The sequence below is a fragment of the Ranitomeya variabilis genome, chromosome 1, assembly GCF_051348905.1.
Source record: "Ranitomeya variabilis isolate aRanVar5 chromosome 1, aRanVar5.hap1, whole genome shotgun sequence".
In the NCBI taxonomy this organism is placed as follows: Eukaryota; Metazoa; Chordata; class Amphibia; order Anura; family Dendrobatidae; genus Ranitomeya; species Ranitomeya variabilis.
Window position 1 is genome coordinate 52,018,258 of NC_135232.1, and position 26,917 is coordinate 52,045,174.

General features: G+C 46.8%; 1 protein-coding gene across 1 annotated transcript in view; it reads right to left on the bottom strand.

The window, feature by feature from the left end:
* The window catches only part of PIAS2 (protein inhibitor of activated STAT 2), a 52,114-nt gene that overhangs the window by 13,182 nt on the left and 12,015 nt on the right, over window positions 1-26,917 (bottom strand). Inside the window, exons 2-9 of the mRNA XM_077283670.1 lie at window positions 17,153-17,624; window positions 12,022-12,106; window positions 9,452-9,502; window positions 9,286-9,376; window positions 7,017-7,151; window positions 6,777-6,882; window positions 6,372-6,445; window positions 4,492-4,652 (exon numbers count right to left, since the gene is read on the bottom strand). Of these exons, the coding sequence (XP_077139785.1) occupies window positions 4,492-4,652; window positions 6,372-6,445; window positions 6,777-6,882; window positions 7,017-7,151; window positions 9,286-9,376; window positions 9,452-9,502; window positions 12,022-12,106; window positions 17,153-17,624 (1,175 nt within the window). The remainder of the gene's footprint in view (window positions 1-4,491; window positions 4,653-6,371; window positions 6,446-6,776; window positions 6,883-7,016; window positions 7,152-9,285; window positions 9,377-9,451; window positions 9,503-12,021; window positions 12,107-17,152; window positions 17,625-26,917) is intronic.

Consider the following 26,917-nt stretch of genomic DNA (forward strand, 5'->3'; position numbering starts at 1 on the left):
CCAGCAGGAGGGTGTATACTGCAGGGGAGGAGCTGAGAGCCAGCAGGAGGGTGTATACTGCAGGGGAGGAGCTGAGAGCCAGCAGGAGGGTGTATACTGCAGGGGAGGAGCTGAGAGCCAGCAGGAGGGTGTATACTGCAGGGGAGGAGCTGAGAGCCAGCAGGAGGGCGTATACTGCGGGGATGAGCTGAGGGCCAGCAGGAGGGTGTATACTGCAGGGGAGGAGCTGAGAGCCAGCAGGAGGGCGTATACTGCAGGGGAGGAGCTGAGAGCCAGCAGGAGGGCGTATACTGCAGGGGAGGAGCTGAGAGCCAGCAGGAGGGTGTATACTGCAGGGGAGGAGCTGAGAGCCAGCAGGAGGGCGTATACTGCAGGGGAGGAGCTGAGAGCCAGCAGGAGGGCGTATACTGCAGGGGAGGAGCTGAGAGCCAGCAGGAGGGTGTATACTGCAGGGGAGGAGCTGAGAGCCAGCAGGAGGGTGTATACTGCAGGGGAGGAGCTGAGAGCCAGCAGGAGGGTGTATACTGCAGGGGAGGAGCTGAGAGCCAGCAGGAGGGTGTATACTGCAGGGGAGGAGCTGAGAGCCAGCAGGAGGGTGTATACTGCAGGGGAGGAGCTGAGAGCCAGCAGGAGGGTGTATACTGCAGGGGAGGAGCTGAGAGCCAGCAGGAGGGTGTATACTGCAGGGGAGGAGCTGAGAGCCAGCAGGAGGGTGTATACTGCAGGGGAGGAGCTGAGAGCCAGCAGGAGGGCGTATACTGCGGGGATGAGCTGAGGGCCAGCAGGAGGGTGTATACTGCAGGGGAGGAGCTGAGAGCCAGCAGGAGGGTGTATACTGCAGGGAAGGAGCTGAGAGCCAGCAGGAGGGTGTATACTGCAGGGGAGGAGCTGAGAGCCAGCAGGAGGGTGTATACTGCAGGGGAGGAGCTGAGAGCCAGCAGGAGGGCGTATACTGCAGGGGAGGAGCTGAGAGCCAGCAGGAGGGGGCGTATACTGCAGGGGAGGAGCTGAGAGCCAGCAGGAGGGTGTATACTGCAGGGGAGGAGCTGAGAGCCAGCAGGAGGGCGTATACTGCAGGGGAGGAGCTGAGGGCCAGCAGGAGGGTGTATACTGCAGGGGAGGAGCTGAGAGCCAGCAGGAGGGTGTATACTGCAGCCTGGGAGGAGGTGAACGCCAGCAGGAGGGTGTATACTGCAGCCTGGGAGGAGGTGAGTGCCAGCAGGAGGGTGTATACTGTAGGGGAGGAGCTGAGAGCCAGCAGGAGGGTGTATACTGCAGGGGAGGAGCTGAGAGCCAGCAGGAGGGCGTATACTGCAGGGGAGGAGCTGAGGGCCAGCAGGAGGGTGTATACTGCAGGGGAGGAGCTGAGAGCCAGCAGGAAGGTGTATACTGCAGCCTGGGAGGAGGTGAGCACCAGCAGGAGGGTGTATACTGTAGGGGAGGAGCTGAGAGCCAGCAGGAGGGTGTATACTGCAGGGGAGTAGCTGAGAGCCAGCAGGAGGGTGTATACTGCAGGGGAGGAGCTGAGAGCCAGCAGGAGGGCGTATACTGCGGGGATGAGCTGAGGGCCAGCAGGAGGGTGTATACTGCAGGGGAGGAGCTGAGAGCCAGCAGGAGGGTGTATACTGCAGGGAAGGAGCTGAGAGCTAGCAGGAGGGTGTATACTGCAGGGGAGGAGCTGAGAGCCAGCAGGAGGGTGTATACTGCAGGGGAGGAGCTGAGAGCCAGCAGGAGGGCGTATACTGCAGGGGAGGAGCTGAGAGCCAGCAGGAGGGTGTATACTGCAGGGGAGGAGCTGAGAGCCAGCAGGAGGGTGTATACTGCAGGGGAGGAGCTGAGAGCCAGCAGGAGGGCGTATACTGCAGGGGAGGAGCTGAGAGCCAGCAGGAGGGTGTATACTGCAGGGGAGGAGCTGAGGGCCAGCAGGAGGGTGTATACTGCAGGGGAGGAGCTGAGAGCCAGCAGGAGGGTGTATACTGCAGCCTGGGAGGAGGTGAGCGCCAGCAGGAGGGTGTATACTGCAGCCTGGGAGGAGGTGAGTGCCAGCAGGAGGGTGTATACTGTAGGGGAGGAGCTGAGAGCCAGCAGGAGGGTGTATACTGCAGGGGAGGAGCTGAGAGCCAGCAGGAGGGCGTATACTGCAGGGGAGGAGCTGAGGGCCAGCAGGAGGGTGTATACTGCAGGGGAGGAGCTGAGAGCCAGCAGGAGGGTGTATACTGCAGCCTGGGAGGAGGTGAGCGCCAGCAGGAGGGTGTATACTGCAGCCTGGGAGGAGGTGAGTGCCAGCAGGAGGGCGTATACTGCAGGGGAGGAGAGAACTGTCTATGTATCACTTAGTGTCAGCCTCCTAGTGGCAGCAGCAGCATACACCCACGGTCTGTGTCCCCCAATGAGGCGAAGGAGAAAGTTATTTTTCTACTGTTACAGGTCGGGTTGGGGTCAGTTGTACAGCATTATAGAACGCTGTATATCAGCCCTGAAAGGTGATGGCCATAACTTATATCAGTCAAAACTGCTGACAGGTTCCCTCTGCTAAACAGAGCAGCTTGGTGCTGGTAGGTGGGTGTAGCCCGCTGAGGAGGAGCTGACACCTCCTGATGGCAGCAGTGTACACCCAAGCCCATGGTCTCCTGTGTCCTCAATGAGGCACACGAGAATATCCATTTTACCTTGCCCAGTTCCCAACTACCCTCTAATTTTATATATAAAGACCTGGTCTTCAAGGTGTTAAAGGTTTTGTATAGGCCTACTTTTTTTTTTTTACTATGGGCCTAAAAGTGAGTTGCTAACAGAGGCAACTGCCTGCCTGTTCTACCTGATGCCAGCTATTCATTTGCTCCACATCCACAGAGCAGCTCTTACTCTTCCGGGCTGCTGGCTTCCCGCAGTTGGGTAGTGGGGAGCCCGCTATCAATTTAAAGGGAGCCCGTCACCCCCCCCCCCCCCAGGCGTTTGAAACTAAAAGAGCCACCTTGTGCAGCAGTAATGCTGCATTCTGACAAGGTGGCTCTTTTAGTTCTGGGTGCTGTAACTGCAGAAGTAATCCATTTTGTCATTTGTCAGAAAATACCTTTCTTCAGTCAAGGAGGCAGGCCTTACCCCCCCTGCTGCAGACGCCACACAGCCGTCATTCAAATCTTCTTGGCGCCGCCTCCTCACCGCTGTTTTGAAATGAGCCGGCGCCTGCGCTCTTTTCTCCTGCCGCAGTGAGCGCTGCCCGTCCTCTGTCCTCATATGCAGTCTAAATCAGAAGACACTGCGGGGCTGGGATTCACAGGCAGGGCGTCCGCACAGGCGCAGTCAGCTAGACTGCATATGAGGACAGACGGGCAGCGCTCACTGCGCCTGCCCAAGGCAGGAGAAAAGAGAGCAGACGCCGGCTATTTTGAAAACAGCGCTGAGGAGGAGGCACCCGGCGCCAAGAAGACTTGAGTGACGGCTGTGTGGCGTCTGCGGCAGGGGGGAAAGGCCGGCCTCCAGGACTGAAGAAAGGTATTTGGGACAAATTACGAAACTGATTATTTCTGCAGTTACAGCACCCAGAACTAAAAGAGCCACCTTGTCAGAATGCAGCATTACTGCTGCACAAGGTGGCTCTTTTAGTTTCAAACGCCTGGGGGGGGGGGGGGTGACAGGTTCCCTTTAACAGCAGAGCAGATGAGAATCTGCTGCTCTGTTGACGTGACAAGACAGGAAGCCAATGAGTCAACGGCAGAAGTGATCTATGACCGCTCTGTGTCGGCAGACACCGGATCCGGGTACAATAGGCAGGTAGTTAGCAACTACCTGTGTGTTAGCTCTTACTTCGTAGTTAAAAAAAAATTATTTAGTCCTGGAAAACCCTTTTAAGGAGAAATACACTAAGACATATCTGAAACAAAATATTTTGTGCTATCCCTATTAATCCAGAACTTAGTAATGCCCAGCAGTCACAACCAAGCCAAAATAAAGGAGACCATTCCACCCCTGAATATAATGTATACATCGGACAGTTTCTCCGACATCTGTAGAGACTACATGTCATTGGAGACCTTCAATAAGCCCAATGAATTACAATCCTAAAAGAATTGCGCTGCCTGAAGCGGATGCATCTGATGGGACAAGTTTGACAGTAGATTATTCCTCTCTTCCCATGGTTTATGGATGAGAGAGGAACACTGTCGGCCATAGCTTCTACTATGTCTGTGGACAGCAAGGGGCTGACTAGCGACATCCTCTTTATCACTAGAGCAGTACTGTATGGAGAAAGACTTAAGGATAAGGCCATGTTTCATGTTAAATCACCAAAGAATAAATATCCATTTCTGCCCATAAAAAAGCTGATGAAACCAGGCAGTTGCCATCACTTTGGTTGCACTTTCAGAGATGTGACAAGACTATTGCCGTGTGCCACTAGCCCCAGACTGCTAGTTTCATCTTCTATGCCCCGCGACTACTGATAAAGAAAAACCCTCTGCTGCCTGATCCGTGTAAGACCCGAGCGGTACATACCCGTCTAATATGAGGCTCTCGTAGCTGGCCTTCTTGTCACACACGGGGCAGATCCAGGTCGGCTTCTTTTCATTCATTTGCAGGTAAAGTGCAGCGTCGAAGCATTGTAAGTGCGAGCAGGTGACGGCCCGACAAGGGAACGTGAGCCTCATTTTCCCAAGCTGAAGAAGCGCAAGGTTTCCAAAAATGCATCATCAATCATTGACAGACCACCAGAACACGCCATCAATACACTCAGCCTGATAACTTCTCAGCCATAACGCTCGGCACATGGAGCCTTGCCGCGCTGCTCCCACTGATTGCAACCCCTTTCTGTTGTATCTTTAGTCCTTTTTAGAGCTTTTATTTGTTCCTTCCTTTTCCCCCAGAAATAACTTTTTTTATTACTACTTTTTCATCGACGTAGCCATATAACAGCTTGGTTTTTTTTACAGGACGAGTTGTAGTTTCATATTTTCTTTCATACTATGTAATGCACTAAAAAATGGAAAAAATTACAAAATGAGGTGAAATAGTAAAAAAACAAAAAACAAAACAAAACACGATTCTGTAATTATTGCTTGGGTTTCCAAAATCAATATGTAGTTAATAAAAAAAAAAATTTAAAAAAAGGACCGGAAACGGGATCTATTTACATATTTTACTTGTTTGAAGAAAATTCTGAACGTAAAGGAAGAAAGTCGTACCTTTAATTTTTCCATGGACTGAGTTGTACAAGGGCTTGTATTATGAATGGTGAGCTGAATTTTTTTATTGGTATCGTTTTTGGATATGTGCGACATTTTGTTTATTTAATGCATTTCTTTGGGATATATGTAAGTTTTCATTTTTTTTTCTTTGCAATATCTACCATAAAGGTTAAAGGGAATCTGTCAGCAGGTTTTTGCTATGTAATCTGAGAGCAGCATGGGGTAGGGACAGGGAGCCTGATTCCAGGGCTGCTTGGTGCAATATGCATAGAATCTCTGCTTAGATACAGCAGAGCTCTGAATTTTGAGCTCTTATAACCCCGCCCACACCCGATTGGCAGCTTCCTGTGAGCCAGTGGAGGGGGCGGGGTTACACAGATCAGCTGCACCTGAGAACTAGTCTTGCAGTGATAATTTCCTGCTGATAAAACAACGATTGCATTGTAACTACAGCACATAGCCTAATAAGTGATACATCCCTGGAATCAGGCTATTTTGCTCTTAATTATGCTGCTCTCACATTAAATAGCAAACAGCTGCTGAAAGACTCCCTTTAAATCACTCCATATTTCGATAGTTCAGACTTTTATAGATGCAACAAAAAAGAAATCCTTATTTTTCATTTGGTTTCTTATTTCTTTAGTTTCAGATTAAGAAAAGAAGGGGTTCCAACTTTTAGTTTTTTATATATTTTTTTTAAATTTATTTAATATGTTTATCTACTTTTTAAACATTTTTTTTTTTAATTTGCCCTAGCGGAGTTGACTCTGCAATTGATTTATAGTGAGATCAACTATCTCCTATGAAGTGTAGGCACAAACTGGGACTCATAGGAGCACTAGGGCGATGGCTGCACCAGGGTTCAAATCACTTAAAGGTCGCTGTCATTGACTGATGTCGGCATCTAAGTTATCAGCGGCGAACGGTGCTAGCTCCGATTGCTGCTGTTAGAGACAAGAGTTGTCTATACTGAATATGAAACAAAGACTTTTAGGTGTTCATTTTAACATATGAGTAAAGTGCAATTCACAATAGGTCTCAAAAAATGATTACTAGCCCTGAGAACTTAATAACCATCCAGCGCTGTAAACTTAACATGCTGAGTAATTTGCTGTGCAAGAAAAATGATCACTAGACACATAACTGGAATGGGTATAATAAGAGGTATACTTACTGCAGAGCGCTACTTACAGGGCACATCAATGAAACGCGCAGGCTAGTGGTGGCAATCTCACTGTCTGGGTCTGCAGTTAGCTTCTCCTTTACTAAAAAGTCGAAAGAAAAACTAAAATAGAATTGCCATTAATCATAACTCTACGGGACAAGTGATAAATGTATGACTGCTGGGGACCTCACTAAATACTAAAATAGGGATTCCTGAATCCCCCCTCTTCCTTCCCTATACAGAACTGGGAGCACGTGGTGCCGCACCAAAGGCTAAGGGATAAAGATAGGTAGAGAACAGATCTAGGCTGGAATCTGTTTGATAGACTTTCCAAGAAGTAGCGGACCAGTAAAGTTAAGCAATGACTAACAAAGCAGATAGCGGAGAGGGGACAGAAAATGTGGGAGTGGATATGATGCGCATACACTTACTCAGTGCCCTGGAGTGATCTGGATTCCTGATACCTTTCATCTTTAGCTTTTGTAATAACACCGTTGATGTCAGCTGTCGGACCAGGTACACAGACATCGAGTAATTCTACAGCAAATAAAGGCACTCGGTTTAGAAAAACTAAATGTTTAAAATGTGCGTTTGACATAAAAACCCCTATCGCGTTCATACAGATCACGACCATCCAAATTTGGGAGTAACGCTGCTTGGAACTCACCCACCTTTCCAATCTCTGAAGCCCAGGAGATGGAAACTTGGTTTGGGACAGCAGACGACAGGCGAACAAGAGCGGTGATGTTCAGCGGGCGTCCTGGTCGTTTCTGTTCGACACCATTTTTTGGAGGTGGAGCACAACCCTGAAATAGCAGAGGACAAAAATCATTTTTAAAGTACATAGAATGCACCAGCAACGGCAACAAATCGCAAGACTCAAATATCGACAAATATGAAGGTTCTACAGAGCCGGAGTTAAAAGTCTGGGTATCGGAGAATTCCCTGATCTTGGCTGTTGGAGCAAGAGCTCGGATGGCATTAGGCAGCTAAGTATCTACTATGCCCATACCAGGCTCCTAAAACAGCTTCTTAAAAAAGATTATTGGGAGATTTAAGGCCCTTTTTGTGGCTGCCTCAAAAAGGTGTATTAGGGGTACAGTGAAGGGCTGTATACCTGCTCCTCTCAATAAAATGGGACAGTAGAATGATACCTGAAGACCGAAAATAAAGGGGGGGGGGGGCCTGAGATTTGTCATCACTGTGTCAGTAGAAGTCTGACCTCCCCCCCCCCCCCCCCCCCCAAAAAAAAAGGGCAAAATTGTTTGTACTAACTTCTGAATTATTTAACAAGCTGTATACATGTGACATTTCTGCTTTTTTTCCTATTCAATGAACGGTGTAAAAACGAAAACTCAAAAAACTCAGAAACCATGACAGAATTTTGTTTTTTACATCATGTTTTCACAGCCATTGTACAGCAAAACAGATGAGAAAAAAAAAAAGACTCCAGGAAATAGGAGGAAAAAATGATAGTGTAAAAAAGAAAGCTGTGTGCGGTGAGTAAAGGGTTGACGTGAATGCTACAGTATTATTGACCATATAATGAAAGATAGAAAAGTGGTAGTATTATACTGATTTATCGTATTTTTTTTTTAAATACACGCTGCTCAAAAAAAAAAAGAAGGGAACATGAAAATCACGTAAAATACACATCGGATCTCGCTAGTGAAAGATTCAAGTCGTAAACCTTTCTTGATATAAATTGTGGAAGTTGTTGAGGACAAAATGGATGGAAACCAAGGTGGTAAAACGATTTGAGGGCTGGATTCCAAATCACTGTGAAAATCAAAGTAAAAAACTGAAATCACAAGCCGATCTGATCTGCGTAAATTTCATCACAGGCGCTCATAATAAGTGTGTACGGCCTTTGTGCTCTCCCACATCTGGGCATGGTTCTGATGAGATGGCGGATGGTGTCCAGAGGAATTTCCTCCCAGACCCGCGTCAGGGCACCAGTGACCTCCTGTACAGTCGGTGGCGCTACTTGATGGCGTCAAACGCACTGAATCGTAATGTCCCAAAGGTTTTCAACTGGATTCAGGTCGGGAGAACATGAGGGCAGTCCCTGGCATCAATGCCTTTGTCATCCAGAAACTGCCTGCACCATGGCTCTGAAGATTTCACCCCGACATCTAATAGCAGGCAGAGAGGGTACTGTTAGTTATCGAATGGAGGTTTGTGGGACCCTCCAAAAATATTCTTCTCCCGATATCGCTGATCCAGCACCAAACCAACCATGTTGGATAACGTTGCAGGCACCATAACGTCTCCAGGGTCTTTCGCTTCTGTCACGTGCTCAGTTTGAACTTGCTTTCATCTGTGAAAAGAACGGGGTGTCAATGGCGGATATGGCAATTTTGGATTATGGACGTTCCAGCCTGGAGGAGTTGGGCTACCTGTGTGACCTGAATGGGCTGGAGGTACTGCCTTATGCTACCAGTAGTGACAAAAACAACAAGACACAAAATGAGAGAAAGATCAGTGGGAAGGATAAGGAGAGAGCAATTCTCTGTAGCCACCGCCTGCACCACTTCCTTTCCGGAGGTCATCTTGCATTCTCCTCTCCAGTGCTCCTGTTGTCACTTTCATTAGCACCAAAGCCGATGGCAGGGCTTCACAATCGCTCCTGATTCCTAACTGGACAGATGAATATTCCCGAGGATTATACTGTGATGTGTAAAACTTCCCTTCACTTTTTGAGCAGTGATCCTACTGACATAAGAGAGGAAATGTCTACTAGGATTAAATGTCAGGATTTGTGAATAACCCCATCGCATGAGCAGGACACATTTTTTGTTTGCACTGATAATAAACAGAGATCGTTCCTATGCAATGACAGCAAGCGGAGATCTTGCGATACTAGAGGAACGGATTTACAAAGGAAACAATGTGTTCACTGACACTTTATATAAGCAAAAGTGTACGTCAGTAACTCACCGGCAATGGAAATAGCTTCCCATTAACTTTAATACAAAGGCTGCTGGGATAGTTATCCTCCTGAGGACAACTTGTCTCTGCTAAGCACAACCTGGACAGAGAGCAGAAAGATCAGTCAGTCTTCATGTACGACAAACGTTTTCTAGGATAGCCAAAGTGGCCATACCTCAGCTGAACTTGCACTGTATAGTCTCTCCGTCCCCCTGGCATATAATCCCTGTGAACAGAAGGGAGAATGAACACAAGTGTTCCTGGATGCTCAGACATACACAAACACAATACCCCCTCCTGTACAGTCTGAATTACCCCATCCTATCCATTCGGGACTCCTTTGTATGAGGAAAGGCAGACAAAAAGCTCCACATGAACGGGCACCATGCAAAACAACCAAAACACCCGAGTGCCAGGAGTGAGAGGCACAATGGTCAGCTAGTCAGCCAGTGCCAGGGGTGAGAGGCGCAGTGGTCAGCCAGTGCCAGGGGTGAGAGGCGCAGTGGCCAGCCAGTGCCAGGGGAGAGAGGCGCAGTGGTCAGCCAGTGCCAGGGGTGAGAGGCGCAGTGGTCAGCCAGTGCCAGGGGTGAGAGGCGCAGTGGTCAGCCAGTGCCAGGGGTGAGAGGCGCAGTGGTCAGCCAGTGCCAGGGGCAAGAGGTGCAGTGGTCAACCAGTGCAAGGGGTGAGAGGCGCAGTGGCCAGCCAGTGCCAGGGGAGAGAGGCGCAGTGGTCAGCTGGTGCCTGGGGCGAGAGGCGCAGTGGTCAGCCAGTGCCAGGGGTGAGAGGCGCAGTGGTCAGCCAGTGCCAGGGGTGAGAGGCGCAGTGGTCAGCCAGTGCCAGGGGTGAGAGGCGCAGTGGTCAGCCAGTGCCAGGGGTGAGAGGCGCAGTGGCCAGCCAGTGCCAGGGGTGAGAGGCGCAGTGGCCAGCTAGTGCCAGGGGTGAGAGGCGCAGTGGTCAGCCAGTGCCAGGGGTGAGAGGCGCAGTGGCCAGCCAGTGCCAGGGGTGAGAGGCGCAGTGGCCAGCTAGTGCCAGGGGTGAGAGGCGCAGTGGTCAGCCAGTGCCAGGGGTGAGAGGCGCAGTGGCCAGCCAGTGCCAGGGGAGAGAGGCGCAGTGGTCAGCTGGTGCCTGGGGCGAGAGGCGCAGTGGTCAGCCAGTGCCAGGGGTGAGAGGCGCAGTGGTCAGCCAGTGCCAGGGGTGAGAGGCGCAGTGGTCAGCCAGTGCAAGGGGTGAGAGGCGCAGTGGTCAGCCAGTGCCAGGGGTGAGAGGTGCAGTGGCCAGCCAGTGCCAGGGGAGAGAGGCGCAGTGGTCAGCTGGTGCCTGGGGCGAGAGGCGCAGTGGCCAGCTAGTGCCAGAAGTAAGAGGTGCTGCTGTCAGCTAGTCAGTGCCAAGCCCGTAATTTTTATTGCATTTGTACAATATTATAGGGGTTGTCCAGGATTGGAAAAACATGGCTGTTCCACCCCTGACCATGGGTTGTGTCCGGTTTTACAACTTGCTTCTATTCAGGTGGATGGAGAATAGATGCAATACCAATCACAACCCAGATTCATCGGTGGTGCAGTTTCTGAAAGAAAGCAGCCATGTTTTTCTAATCGTGGACAGTCCCATAAACCATCCCACTAGGGCAGGGACTCCAAGATAAATGCACTGTGTAAAGATTACATCTACACAAACCTTGGACATTGCTGCTAAGAATAGGACATCACTAAGGGTACTGTCACACTCTGCAACTTTCCAACGATCACGACCAGCGATACGACCTGGCCGTGATCGTTGGAAAGTCGTTGTGTGGTCGCTGGGGAGCTGTCACACAGACAGCTCTCCAGCGACCAACGATGCCGAAGGCCCCGGGTAACCAGGGTAAACATCGGGTTACTAAGCGCAGGGGCGCACTTAGTAACCCGATGTTTACCCTGGTTACCATCGTAAAAGTAAGAAAAAAAAAAACCGTACATACTCACATTCCGGTGTCCGTCAGGTCCCTTGCCGTCCGCTTCCCGCTCTGACCGAGTGCCGCCGTAAAGTGAAAGCACAGCACAGCGGTGACGTCACCGCTGTGCTCTGCTTTTACTTTACGGCCGGCAGTCAGTCAGTGCAGGAAGCAGACTGCAAGGGACCTGACGGACACCGGAATGTGAGTATGTACGGTTTGTTTTTTTTACTTTTACGATGGTAACCAGGGTAAACATCGGGTTACTAAGCGCGCCCCTGCGCTTAGTAACCCGATGTTTACCCTGGTTACAAGCGAACGCATCGTTGGATCGGTGTCACACACACCGATGCAGCGATGACAGCGGGAGATCCAGCGACGAAAGAAAGTTCCAAACGATCTGCTACGACGTACGATTCTCAGCAGGATCCCTGATCGCTGCTGCGTGTCAGACACTGCGATATCGTATGGATATCGCTGGAACGTCACAGATTGTACCGTCGTAGCGACAAAAGTGCCACTGTGAGACAGTACCCTAATGATGGAGCTCGTTGCATACAATCATTTGCAGTTAATCGTAAACTCAGTAGCCCTTTTACAATTTGTAATGTCATGGACCAAAAGCACTGTCAGTTTAGGAATCAGCTCTGGCCATGTAGGGCTAGGCGGCATTAATCATACTGTCCTTCCTTACAATACCTAGGAAGCAGAAACCACATAGTCTATCATCGTCTGTGCACTTCCTTATGTCAACTGCATCTAAGCAGACGAGCATCACAGAAAGAAGGAGAAAATCATTATGGAAAACATTTCACCTGGAGATGCAGATTTCACGCACTTGCTGAGGTGTCAAAGCAAAGATAAAGAATTTCTCTTGAAACCGCTGCAAACTGTTCTGAACTGGAAGAAACAGACATATGTATCAAGGCCTAGCACTAATGCTGTTAAATAATGTTCAGCAGGTGCTTAATTGGGGGAAACACGAAACCACGGGTGTACGCTGCCGCCACTAAAAATTACAACTTTAACAAAAAAAGTCAAAAAGTCGCCTATTAGCTTAGTGTCACTTAGGAGGCAGACAGGGGTCTGGAGTCTCCAGACTGTTTTCTGCCAAAGGTGTATTCATTATTTTCTCTAATCTTCTTCTCTGGTCTCTTCTAGATAGTGTAACAGCGGGGAATGGACAGGGGAATGGGACGCTCTGTTTTCCTGACTGAAAAGACCGAGTACAGTTCTGCCAGGGCTCAGGTTGTATCCTCTCCCATCTGGATGGCCGGACCTTTTCTTCTCCTAACACAGTCAGCATTCAGGTATTGGTGCGGACGATCACTGCCCTAAGTCTCCTACCTGCCTCAACCACCAAAGCATGGCGTGTTGCATGGAGGGAAGATCAAGTCGAAGATTCGGACCATGGGTGGATCAAGCCTCTGTAGGACAGGCGAGTAGATCTTCTTCTGTATCCTACTGCATTGTGCTAGCTCCAGGACCACATTTTCTGTGGTGCTTCCTCCCTTTTTTTTTCCCCTTTCTGTACCTTCATCAGTTTTTTTCTTATATTTAGCTGGTGTTCCCCCCTGAGTCCGCTGCCTTTTGTTGCCTCGTCTGGGGTCGGGGCTCAATTTTTGTTACTGACTTCAATTGCAGACTAGCCAGACCCAGCAGGCAATACCCCCTCTTTCCTCAGCCAGACTCTCGTGCAGGATCTTCTCCTTCTCCATTTCTTCACTATACAGTGAACCCTCTTCAGGTGGGCGGCCGTCTCCTCCTGTTCCAGGACATGTGGCTTTTTAAAGTCAACACCACCTGGGTCAGAGAAATTGTCTCCTCCGGATACAAGAATTCTCTACTCCACTGCAACATCGTTTTTTTTCCTATCCCGTCCTCCACGGATATCCTCTTAGGCGACGGTTTCTTCCCCTAAAACCATTTCCTCTCTTTCCAGTCATGCATCATAGTTCTGCTTCCCTTTCAGGAACGGTTCAAAAGGTTTTTATGAAACCCTTTTTGACAACCCCAAGAAAAAAAGCTTGGTTCGCCCCATTCTGAACCTAAAACTGCTAAACAAGTGTAACCGGCTCTGCTGCTTCAGGTGGTGGTGTCCCTTTACTTGATCCATGAAACCTGAAGAATTTCTTTCTTCAGTGGGACATTAAGGATGCGTATCTATACATCGCCATTTTTCCAGTGCACCAGAAGTTTCTCTGCTTTGCTGTCAATCAGTCCAATTTTTAGTTTGTGGTCCTCCCCTTTGGACTGGCCACGGCCCCCATTGTGATCGCAATAATCATGGCTGCCGTCATGGCTCTTCTGCTTGTCAGGGGATAGTGGTAATCCCCTACTTGCACAACATCTTTTCAAGGCTCCCTCTTACTCCGAGAACCTACAGAGTCTGCAGATCACGGACACGCCGTCTCATTTCAGACAGATTGTCAATTAATCAAAGTAATTACTGATCCCTGCTCAGCACATCATCTTCTTGGAAATGATTTTCAACACTGTTCAATCAAAGGTTTTTCTTCCAGAGGACAAAAATGTTAACTTTACAAACTGGCATCCAATCTCTTAGCAGTCCAGCTCACCTTTCGCACGAGTATTTTAGGCAAGATGGTGGCAGCCATAGAGGTGATCCTAGATGGTTTGACTCACTCTGTTCCTACTTACCGGCCTTCCTTGAATCCCTGAGGCCTTAACCTGATGCTTAAAGGGAACCTGTCACCCCGTTTTTTCGGTATGAGACAAAAATACTGTTAAATAGGGCCTGAGCTGTGCATTACAATAGTGTATCTTGTGGACCCCCGTTCCCCACCTATGCTGCCGAAATACGTTACCAAAGTAGTCGTTTTCGCCTGTCAATCAGGCTGGTCAGGTCGGATGGGCGTGGTGTCTTCCCCCAGATCTTGCGTAGTTTTCCGTTGGTGGCGTAGTGGTGTGCGCATGTCCAAGGTCCCGAATCCTGCACAGGGGTGTGAAAATAGCAGCGATGTCCGTTATTCCATTGGTGATCGGTGGGCGCGGCCATCTTGCTTTGGCCGCGCGTGCGCAGAAGCGGCGCTCTGCTGGCCGCGGCTTCAGGAAAATGGCCGCGGGCATCCGCGCGTGCGCAGATGGCTATCGCGGCGGCCATTTTCGTGAAGCCAAGATGCGAACTCTGCTTCACAAAAATGGCCGCCGCGATAGCCATCTGCGCACGCGCGGATGCCCGCGGCCATTTTCCTGAAGCCGCGGCCAGCAGAGCGCCGCTTCTGCGCACGCGCGGCCAAAGCAAGATGGCCACGCCCACCGATCACCAATGGAATAACGGACATCGCTGCTATTTTCACACCCCTGTGCAGGATTCGGGACCTTGGACATGCGCACACCACTACGCCACCAACGGAAAACTACGCAAGATCTGGGGGAAGACACCACGCCCTTTTGACCAGACCAGCCTGATTGACAGGCGAAAACGACTACTTTGGTAACGTATTTCGGCAGCATAGGTGGGGAACGGGGGTCCACAAAATACACTATTGTAATGCACAGCTCAGGCCCTATTTAACAGTATTTTTATCTCATACCGAAAAAACGAGGTGACAGGTGCCCTTTAATGCATTACTGTCATCACTTTGAACCAATCCAAAGCATTTGCCAACTTTGGCTTTCCTGGAAAGTGGCGATCCTGATTGCTCTCTTCCCTCAGATGAGTATCAGAAGGGCTCTGTTCTGCCCCTCTCTTTTTCTCGTCATTCACCTGGACAAAGTGGTGAAGTGTCAGGTGCCTTTGTTCATAACCAAGTTGCTTTCTTTCTTCTTAAAGGGGTTGTCCAGTCCAAAATGATAAGTCTGCAGTCACTCTAAGTGACTGCAAACTTGTGAATCCCCCCAGTGCACGTACTGCGCACTGCAGGAATTCGCCGGTTTCTGAGCCAGAACCGGCGGCTACATATGCGTTATACATATTCCCAGCCAGAGCCTTACTAGTGGGTGCAGCCTCGCTCCTTACACTTGCATTGAGCGTGGTTGTGCCCGATAGTCGGCTACATCCACTGGATGTCCGCGTCACTAGACAGGGCACAGCTTCGCTCAATACAAGTGTATGTAGTAAGGCTGTGCCCACTAGTCGGGCTCTGGCCAGAAGTATGCATAACTAATACATACCCGCTGGTCCTGGCTCAGAAACCACAAATCCCCGCAGCACACAGTGCTTGTGCTGGAGGAATTCATAAGTCTGCATTCACACAGAGTGACTGCAGACTTAGCATTTTGGACCAGATAACCCCTTTAAGAAATAGAACATTCTTCCTTCCCTCTAACCTTATAGAGAAATCCTCAGTTTCCTGGAAGGTGATGCTCCTGATTGATATCACTTCCATCAGGCAAGTATCAGAGCTTGCAGTTCAGTCTTGCTGCTCTGCTTTTCTTGTCCTTCATCAGGTTTTGGATCTGGTACCTTCATTTGTACCCATGGTGGTTTCTTCCTTCCAGCCTTAAAGAAAACATCATTCTGCCTTCACTTTGGCCTACTTTTCTTTCTTATCCAGCAGAGGAATCCTTACACCTTTTGGATTTGGTCAGAGCGGTGTGTCACTACCTGTCGGTAACAGCCTTTTTCAGACTTCCACATTCCGTTTTTCATTCTATAACGACCTCGTCAAGGTCTCTCTGCTCCTTTTGGCGAACATTGCCTGCTGGTTTTGGTCTGCCATTCTGAAACTTATAAATCCAAAAACAAAGCGCCCATACCAGGGATCAAGCCTCAATCCACTGGGCAATGGGGGCTTCTGGACTTTCTGCCAACAGGCCTCGATGTTGCAGCTTTGTAACGCTGCTGCTTGGTCCTCCATCCACACTTTCTTAAGATTCTTCAAGGTTCACACTATCGCCTCCACGGATTTGAGTCTGAGCAGAAAAGTGCTGCAAGTGTCAGTCATTCGGATCACTACTTGAGGGATTTGCCTTACATATTCCTAAATATTTCCTGCCCTAGGGACTGCTTTGGGAAATCCCATGGTTTCCTGTGTCTCCTATAGAAGTGCCCCAGAATATAGGATTTTTAGGCTTACTGTAAAATCACTTTCTCATAACCTTCATTAGGGTACACAGCACCCACACTTTTATTCATGTTTCTTTTTTTTTTTCTCTTAAAGGGGTTGTATAGTTAATTCCTAAAGGTTGCTATCAATGTTTGAATGGTCTGCATTGCTCCAACAAATGCTGCATCCCCTTCTTGTTTATGAGGAACGCTATTAGTTTACTACAGCATCATCCTATACGGGCGAATTGAACTGAGCTGCAATATTAGGTACAGTCGCCAAGAGATAGACCTCCACTTATCTAATATTGATGACCTATTTTAAAAGGGATAAAAATAAGACACCACATTGTCTTCCCATGAAATATACATAGGGGTGTAGTACAAGCTTTCTGGACATTGCAAGATGTCATTTAATACTCAATGGTCTGAGCCCCCCCCCCCCCCAAAAAAAAAAAATAAAAAAAAAAAAAAATTATATATATATATATATTAACCAAAGAATAAGCAGGATTATTAGCTGTGTGACTGTCTAAAAGGTCTCACATGACAAGAAAAAGAACAATTTGTCTGCTCTGAATTCTTTATCGTTCAGGTCAGATTTTTGCAATCTAACTGTTAGTACAAGCAGGTTATGTAGATGTGATTTACATAAATGTCATAGGACTTTTCCTGTTACAACAGAAGTTTAACCAACTCCACTTTACGGAGACTGGCACATTATTATGCAGGTTGCTATTCCCCACTCTTGGGGCGATTTCACATGTTGGTATGATTACAGCCTGCGATGTCCAGATCGGCTGTGGGTCTCCTAACCCAAACTGAACCTACTTGTTGGTGCAGCTGTTGAGTTTGGGTCTGGAGACCCATGACTGGTCTGTGCGTCACATACCATACGTGGACCATAAATGTCAGATGAATGAAATCAGCCTTACCCAGACTCGTTGGTTTGATGAGGACATCAAGTACATCATAGAAAGGAAGACTTCGGAGATGGACATCTGGATGGACAGGTGGGATTGGTGGCGAAAGTTGCTGTAAGTCAAAGTGTGGCTTGGTGTCCTGTAGGAGCACTGTGCCAAGTGGGGATGCAGGGGAGTGCGTAGCTACAGATGTGGAGGGTAAGGAGTGGATTCCAGCCAAAGCGAGATCTGAATCTACTGATGAGTTGCTATCCAAGTTGAAGACATTAGATCTGATGGAAGAGAGACCTGGACCTGCTTCTAAGTTACGAGGAAACCTTCTCCGGTACAACTCTTTGATTTTAATCTGAACAGCGGGACTGCATCCGTTCTTCAGTAAGTGGAGGGCTCTCATGAGGAGGTCGTGTTTGCGCCCGCTTTTGTTGCGGCCAGCAAAGCCCAAAAGAACTTGGAGTTCCGACACTCGAAAACTGGAAACCATGTTCTGAATGCAAAAAAATATGTAGTTAATATGCAAAGAAACAAAGAATATGGTGATACCACAGAAACTTAAAGAGAAAGTGTCAACTAAGGGTACCGTCTCACAAAACGATTTACCAACGATCACGACCAGCAATACGACCTGGCCGTGATCGTTGGTAAGTCGTTGTGTGGTCGCTGGGGAGCGGTCACACAGACAGCTCTCCAGCGACCAATGATGCCGAGGTCCCCGGGTAACCAGGGTAAACATCGGGTTATTAAGCGCAGGGCTGCGCTTAGTAACCCGATGTTTACCCTGGTTACCGTCGTAAATGTAAAAAAAACAAACAGTACATACTCACATTCCGGTGTCCGTCAAGTCCCTTGCCGTCTGCTTCCCGCACTGACTGAGTGCCGGCCGTAAAGCACAGCACAGCGGTGACGTCACCGCTGTGCTCTGCTTTCACTTTACAGCCGGCAGTCAGTCAGTGCGGGAAGCAGACTGAGAGGGACCTGACGGACACCGGAATGTGAGTATGTACTGTTTGGTTTTTTTTACATTTACGACCGTAACCAGGGCAAACATCGGGTTACTAAGCGCAGCCCTGCGATTAGTAACCCGATGTTTACCCTGGTTACAAGCGAACGCATCGTTGGATCGGTGTCACACACACCGATCCAACGATGACACCGGGAGATCCAGCGACGAAAGAAAGTTCCAAACGATCTGCTACGACGTACAATTCTCAGCAGGGTCCCTGATCGCTGCTGCGTGTCAGACACAGCGATATCGTATGGATATCGCTGGAACGTCACGGATCGTACCGTCGTAGCGACAAAAGTGCCACTGTGAGACGGTACCCTAACAGGTCAATATCGTAAAGTAGATTAGAGATCCTTAGAGCAAAGACTCAAAAGACTGCTAATCAATAGTAGGCTTTAAAAAAAAAAAAAAAAAAAAGACGTGACAACTGGAGTGAAAACGTTAAAAATACTGTTTAGGCCCATTTGGTTCATTGAGTTGCAATTAAGCAATGATAGACATACATATTAACATGACAAGAACTTGTAGACTTAACAGCCCAAATCATAGCTCACCAATAAAAAAAAATAAAAAAGGCTAGCAACAAATTGTAAGAGCTTTGGCTCCTGAGATATCTCCGCTCAGTTAATATTACTTAAAGGAATTATCTGGTATGGCTCACTTATACACGGAGGTGAGCGGTGGTGGTGACATCATGACCCCACACAAGTAGCGAAACGCATGTACCTCCGGCGGAAGAGTTTATGCATGCGTCCTATTTCATAGAAGAGCTTGATTTTTGCAGTTATTTCTCAATAGCACAAAAAGTAATTCTGGCGTTTTTTTTTTTAGAGTTCATTTTGCCATATAAATGTAAATTTTCTTTTGCAGGAGGCACAATGAGCAAAAACAGCAATTCTGGCATTGTTTTTAATTGATCTTTCAATTCTGCAATGTTAAAAAGGGACCTTTCATCATTTTTTTTTTCATTTTTAATTGGACACAGGATATAATACAGTATTGGCGGCAGAGCAGAATAAAAATTTTTTATTTTTAACTCTCCATTGCGGAGATATTAGAAATGAAAGTATTTTGCAACTTTTTTCAAGTCCAAGTGGGTGTTATTAGAAAGTTTTCACTGTGGGTGTGTACTTCTTCTCCCTGTAGGAGACTGACCAATTATAAGCCTGCAGCAGCAACACAAAGGAAAGAACACACCCCCACCATAGCTTAGAGCAGGTTTCTTAGTGTGTGAGAAATACGTAAATTTTTACCGTATAATGAACTTTGAAAATAAAATTAAAATGAAGGACTGCAGAATTGTTTGGTTTTTTTAATCCACTATTGTCTGTGGACAATACACATCCTCTTCAGTCACCTGGGCACAAAGAGGAATCCTTGCTTTTTAATTAAGCTGCTTCACATCCCTTTGTACATTGCATTTTACATAAAGGCAGCTTGGAGTGCTGACTCCTGTCTCCTCATGATAAATGTTAAGAGAAAATAAAAAACGGAGGAGGGGATATGAGGGACCACAAGGATTTTTAATATTTTCTATGACAATAAACAACACATAAAAAAAACTTAACAGGGCTGTGGAGTTGGTGTCCATTTTGGTGGAGTCTGAGTCGGTATAAAATGTCCTATAAATGTCTGTTCGTTTCCTGATGTAAGGATCTAGGCTTTTAGTTGAGATGAATCTGTGCTGCACTTTATCTACAGGCTCTGTAGTAAGGCAGTGCTGTGAAGTCGGAAGACAGGGAAATTTAGAAGTCGGAGTCGGTGGTTTGGCTTAGCAACTCCACAGCCGTGGTAAAAAGACTATGAGGTGGTGCATACAGATGCATCACGTGGCATGGCCATACATGATTAGTGAAAAACAACGGGAATTAATGCAACATGATTTTTATGCATATGATTCTATAATGTGTCATGTCCACTCAGGAGTCTAAAAATATTGACCAAAAATATACATATGAGATGTATAGAATCTCAAGACAGTTTCAATCTACTATATAATTGTCTAAGGGTCACTTCCGTCTGTCTGTCTGTCCTTCTGTCTGTCTTTCTGTCTGTCACGGATATTCATTGGTCGCGGCCTCTGTCTGTCATGGAATCCAAGTCGCTGATTGGTTGTGGCAAAACGCCCACGACCATTGCCACGACCAATCAGCGACGCGCACAATCCGGAAGAAAATGGCCGCTCCTTACTCCCCGCACTCAGTGCCTGGCGCCCGCATACTCCCCTCTGGTCACCGCTCACACAGGGTTAATGCCGGCGGTAACGGACCGCGTTATGCTGCGGGTAACGCACTCCGTTACCGCCGCTATTAACCCTGTGTGACCAAGTTTTTACTATTGACGCAGCCTATGCAGCGTCAATAGTAAAAACATCTAATGTTAAAAATAATTAAAAAAAAAAAAAAAAATCATTACATACTCACCTTCTGCCGCCTTTCCCGCTCCTCGCGATGCTCCAGCCGGTCCATGCAAGTGGCACGTTCCAGGGGCAAGGATGGTCTGGGAGAAGGACCTGCCATGACGTCACGGTCATGTGACCGCGACGTCATCATAAGTCCTGCGCGCCTGCGCGAGAAGGACCTGCCGTGACGTCACGGTCATGTGACCGCGACACAGTCATGTGACCACGACGTCATCACAGGTCCTGCGCGCCTGCGCGAAAAGGACCTGCCATGACGTCACTGTCACGAGACCGCGACGTCATCACACCCTGGGACCGGAAGCTGCCGCCTGCACCCCACACAGGCGACAGAACTACAACGCGCCTGCGGAAGGTGAGTATATGTTTATTTTTTATTTTTTTAACCTGTGACATACGTGACTGGGCAATATACTACGTAGCTGGGCAATATACTATGTGACTGCCCAATATACTACGTGGCTGGGCAATATACTACGTGGCTGGGCAATATACTACGTGGCTGGGCAATATACTACGTGGCTGGGCAATATACTATGTGGCTGGGCAATATACTACGTGGCTGGGCAATATACTACGTGGCTGGGCAATATACTACGTCGCTGGGCAATATACTACGTCGCTGGGCAATATACTACGTGGACATACATATTCTAGAATACCCAATGCGTTAGAATCGGGCCACCATCTAGTACAATATATTTATCTAGATTAACAGTAGCTATATAGTAGGGTAAATAGGAAGTAAAGTGCATAAAAAAAGGAAGAACAAGCAATTCAGGATATATTGCCATGAAAAATCAAAGGCAACTTAATTGTCACATAATACAGCAAATTAATTTAATTACTCTTTAAATCACTAAAAAAAAGATTGTAATCTTATATTCCTATTATAGAGCAAAAAAAAAATCCAATAGTATACTGCCACCTACTAGTGCATGTAATAATAGGTAGACTAATGCTCAAAAGGAATCCCTTTTACTAAAGACTACAGTAGATGGAGGCCCGATGCTATCGCATCGGGAGCGCGGTAATGTCACGATGGGGGCAGGCTTTGCAGCGTTGAGAATCTCTCCCCCCATGTGCTCACCCACCTATCCACGCTCTCTATTCCCATGTGCTGACTTCTACCATCTGTGCTCTCTTCTTTGACCTGTCTACCCCATGTGCTATCCCCCCGTCTCTCTCCTTCCTGTGCTGTGTTCTCCCCTCAAAGACAATACTGACATTACAGCAGGAGATCGCAGAGGATACATTTTGTGAGGTAAAATATTGTTTAAAAACAGTCAGTGAAATATTTTACCTGACAAAATGAATCCTCTGTGATCCCCTGCTGTAATGTCAGTATGGTCTTTTGCTACCTCCCCTGCCCAGGAGATGTGCTATGCTCCGCACACGGTCAGACACAGACAATTTTTAAAATGAACTTTCGTTTGTGGGAAAATCCCTTTAATGTGACCGGCTTCCTCTGTCTGTAGACATGTCGCGCATCTGCCGCCGGGATCAGCCGAATGATTCACTGCGCCTGCGCATAATTCACGCAGGCGCAGTAAATCAGACCACTGCCATCTTTCTATCTGGAGACAGATAGTGGTGGTCACATTAAAACTGCGCATGCGCTCCTCCTGTAGAAAGATGGCAGCGGTCAGTGAATCATTCGGCTGATCCTGGTGGCGGCGTGATCATGACGGTGTTCTACTGGTGGTACCGCGCAAGAGGCTGCGTGAGTGTGTGTGTAAAAGGATAGGTTTTTCCTCCAGAAATTACTAAACTTATAGTTACCAAAGGAGGAACTCTCCTTACACCTCTATTGAGGTCCGATATTAACTATTATCACCAAACTTGACTATTAATAATTAATATCCACTAAATACACCTCAACGTTATCTTTTCCTTATACTATATACTGAGACAAAACAGTATAACAATAAAGGATATTTATTACACACACACACACACACCCACATATATAAGTCTGCAGTCTATAACATACATATATTTTTATACCCAAGCTGGCGGCTATAAATAAATTTATATATATATATATATATATATATATATATATATATATATATATATATATACACACACACACACACACACACAAATATACAGATATTACAACTCTGATACAGTAATAGTACTCCAGTATACAGTGATAACCCAGCAGTATCACGCAGTAATAACCCATAATGTCCAGTAATATCACAACAATATCACAATATAAAAACCCACCATTAACTGCCCGATTACCCAAATCACACATACAATATCAGCCCTCCCATCTATAGCTCATCTATCCTAAGGCCTAAGAGGTTACAGGGCCTAGTAAGAAAAGGGGATACAGAGTATGCTTAAGCCATGTGAGTCCATCATCATTCCAGGCAATGCAAAAGAGAGGGCTCCAAGAACATGTGTTGTCCCTTTTATGTCCAGCCAAGAAGAGGTGTGTTCAGCCCCAGGTGTGTGGGGATGAGGTCACAAGTCTATTGTCCACTGGCAAAGGTACATCCCCTCAATCCTGAAGGCCGGAGCAAGATGGAGGAGGGGGCCTCATGTGAAACACATGGCAGGATTATATCACAAAACACATCTCTATGTAAAGATATACATTTTGGGGCACTTCCCCTTCTACAGTGTGAATGTGAGTATGAGTGTGAATGTGAGAGTGTGTGTGAATGTGAGAGTGTGTGTGAATGTGAGTGAGAATGTGAGTGTGTGTGGTGCAAACGGCGTATAGAGTGTGTGTGTGTGCGTGCGCGTGGTTTGACGGTGTTCCACTGGTGGTACCGCGCAATAGGTTGGTACCAGCAGCAGTTTCCATATTGAGACACCCATCACTTGGGTGTCCCAATATGGCGCTCAGTGAACTTACTCCGCTTGGAATTCAGGGATAAAGACAGAACGATATTCTGACGTCTGAATTCAGACGATACATCTGGACAGAACAAGAAATGAAAACATTACAAGGTAATTACAGTGCCTTGCGAAAGTATTCGGCCCCCTGGAACTTTTCAACCTTTTCCCACATATCATACTTCAAACATAAAGATACCAAATGTAAATTTTTGGTGAAGAATTAACAACAAGTGGAACACAATTGTGAAAAACGAAATTTATTATTTTACATTTTTGTGGAAATATGAAAGCTGAAAAGTGGGGCGTGCAATATTATTCGGCCCCTTTAACCCCTTTCTGTCATTGGACGTACTATTCCGTCCATGTGGGGTGGGCCCTACTTCCCAAGGACGGAATAGTACGTCCAGCGAGATCAGCCGCGCTCACGGGGGGAGCGCGGCGGATCGCGGCCGGGTGTCAGCTGACTATCGCAGCTGACATCCGGCACTATGTGCCCGGAGCGGTCACGGACCGCCCCGGCACATTAACCCCCGGCACACTGCGATCAAACATGATAGCAGTGTTCCGGCGGTAAAGGGAAGCATCGCGCAGGGAGGGGGCTCCCTGCGGGCTTCCCTGAGACGATCGGTACAAGGCGATGTGCTCACCTTGTACCGAGCGTCTCCTCCCTGCAAGCCCCGGATTCAAAATGGCCGCGGGACTGCATCCGGGTCCTGCAGGGAGGTGGCTTCACAGCGCCTGCTCAGAGCAGGCGCCGGGAAGCCTGGAGCTGTGCACTTCAGATCGCCGATCTGACACAGTGCACAACAAAGTGTCAGATCGACGATCTGTCACTTTACTGTGATGCCCCCCCTGGGGCAAAGTAAAAATGTAAATAAATTTTTTTTTTACACTTGTAAAAAAAAAAAAAAGAAAGAAATAAAAAATTTCTAAATAAATAATAATAATAAAAAAAATATTGTTCCAATAAATACATTCGTTTATCTAAATAAAAAAACAATAAAAGTACACATATTTAGTATCGCCGCGTCCGTAACGACCCGACCTATAAAACTGTCTCACTAGTTAACCCCTTCAGTGAACAACGTAAACAAAAAAAAAACAACCGAGGCAAAAAACGCTTTATTATCATTCGGCCGAACAAAAAGTGGAATAACATGTGATCAAAACGCCGGAAATAAATAACCATGGTACCGCTGAAAATGTCATCTTGTCCCACAAAAAAATGAGCCGCCATACAACATCATCAGCGAAAAAATAAAAAAAAGTTATAGTCCTCATAATAAAGCGATGCAAAAATAATTATTTTTTCTATAAAAGCGCCAAAACATAAAAAAATGCTATAAATGAGGTATCGATGTAATCGTACTGACCCGAAGAATAAAACTGCTTTATCCATTTTACCAAACGTGGAACGGTATAAACGCCCCCCCAAAAAGAAATTCATGAATAGCTGGTTTTTGGTCATTCTGCCTCACAAAAATCAGAATAAAGAGCGATCAAAAAATGCCACGTGCCCGAAAATGTTACCAATAAAAACGTCAACTCGTCCCGCAAAAAAACAAGACCTCACATGAGTCTGTGGACCAAAATATGGAAAAAATATAGCACTCAAAATGTGGTAACGCAAAAAACATTTTTTTGCAATAAAAAGCGTCTTTTAGTGTGTGACGGCGGCCAATCAAAAATCCGCTAGAAAACGCGCTATAAATAGTAAATCAAACCCCCCTTCATCACCCCCTTAGTTACGAAAAATTTAAAACATTTATTTATTTCCATTTTCCCATTAGGGTTAGGGCTAGGGTTAGGGCTACAGTTAGGGTTGGGGCTAAAGTTAGAGTTAGGGTTTGGATTACATTTACGGTTGGGAATAGGGTTGGGATTAGGGTTAGGGGTGTGTCAGGGTTAGGGGTGTGGTTAGGGTTACAGTTGAGATTAGGGTTAGGGGTGTGTTTGGATTAAGGTTTCAGTTATAATTGGGGGGTTTCCACTGTTTAGGCACATCAGGGGCTCTACAAATGCGACATTGCGTCCGATCTCAATTCCAGCCAATTCTGCATTGAAAAAGTAAAACAGTGCTCCTTCCCTTCCGAGCTCTCCCGTGCGCACAAACAGGGGTTTACCCCAACATATGGGGTATCAGCGTACTCAGGACACATTGGAAAACAACTTTTGGGGTCCAATTTCTCCTGTTACCCTTGGGAAAATACAAAACTGGGGGCTAAAAAATAATTTGTGTGTAAAAAAAAATATTTTTTATTTTCACGGCTCTGCGTTATAAACTGTAGTGAAACACTTGGGGGTTCAAAGTTCTCACAACACATCTAGATAAGTTCCTTGGGAGGTCTAGTTTCCAATATGGGGTCACTTATGGGGGGTTTCTACTGTTTAGTTACATCAGGGGCTCTGCAAATGCAAAGTGACACCTGCAGACCAATCCATCTAAGTCTGCATTCCAAATGGCGCTCCTTCCCTTCCGAGCTCTGCCATGCGCCCAAACGGTGTCACTTGTGGGGGGTTTCAATGTTTAGGCACATCAGGGGCTCTCCAAACGCAACATGGCGTCCCATCTCAATTCCTGTCAATTTTGCATTGAAAAGTCAAATGGCGCTCCTTCCCTTCCGAGCTCTGCCATGTGCCCAAACAGTGATTTACCCCCACATATGAGGTATCAGCGTACTCAGGACAAATTGGAGAACAACCTTTGGGGTCCATTTTCTTCTGATACCCTTGGTAAAATAAAACAAATTGGAGCTGAATTAAATTTTGTGTGTAAAAAAGTTAAATGTTCATTTTTATTTAAACATTCCAAAAATTCCTGTGAAACACCTGAAGGGTTAATAAACTTCTTGAATGTGGTTTTAAGCACCTTGTGGGGTGCAGTTTTTAGAATGGTGTCACACTTTTTGGTATTTTCCATCATATAGACCCCTCAAAATGACTTCAAATGAGATGTGGTCCCTAAAAAAAAAAATGGTGTTGTAAAAATGAGAAATTGCTGGTCAACTTTTAACCCTTATAACTCCCTAACAAAAAAAAATTTTGTTCCAAAATTGTGCTGATGTAAAGTAGACATGTGGGAAATGTTACTTATTAGGTATTTTGTGTGACATATCTCTGTGATTTAATTGTATAAAAATTGCGAAATTTTCAAAATTTTCGCCAAATTTCCGATTTTCTCACAAATAAATGCAGGTAATATCAAAGAAATTTTACCACTATCATGAAGTACAATATGTCACGAGAAAACAATGTCAGAATCACCAGGATCCGTTGAAGCGTTCCAGAGTTATAACCTCATAAATGGACAGTGGTCTGAATTGTAAAAATTGGCCCGGTCATTAACGTACAAACCACCCTTGGGGGTAAAGGGGTTAACTAAATATTTTGTTGCGCCACCTTTTGCTGCCATTACAGCTGCAGTCGCTTGGGGTATGTCTCTATCAGTTTTGTACATCGATAGACTGAAATTCTCGCCCATTCTTCCTTCGCAAAC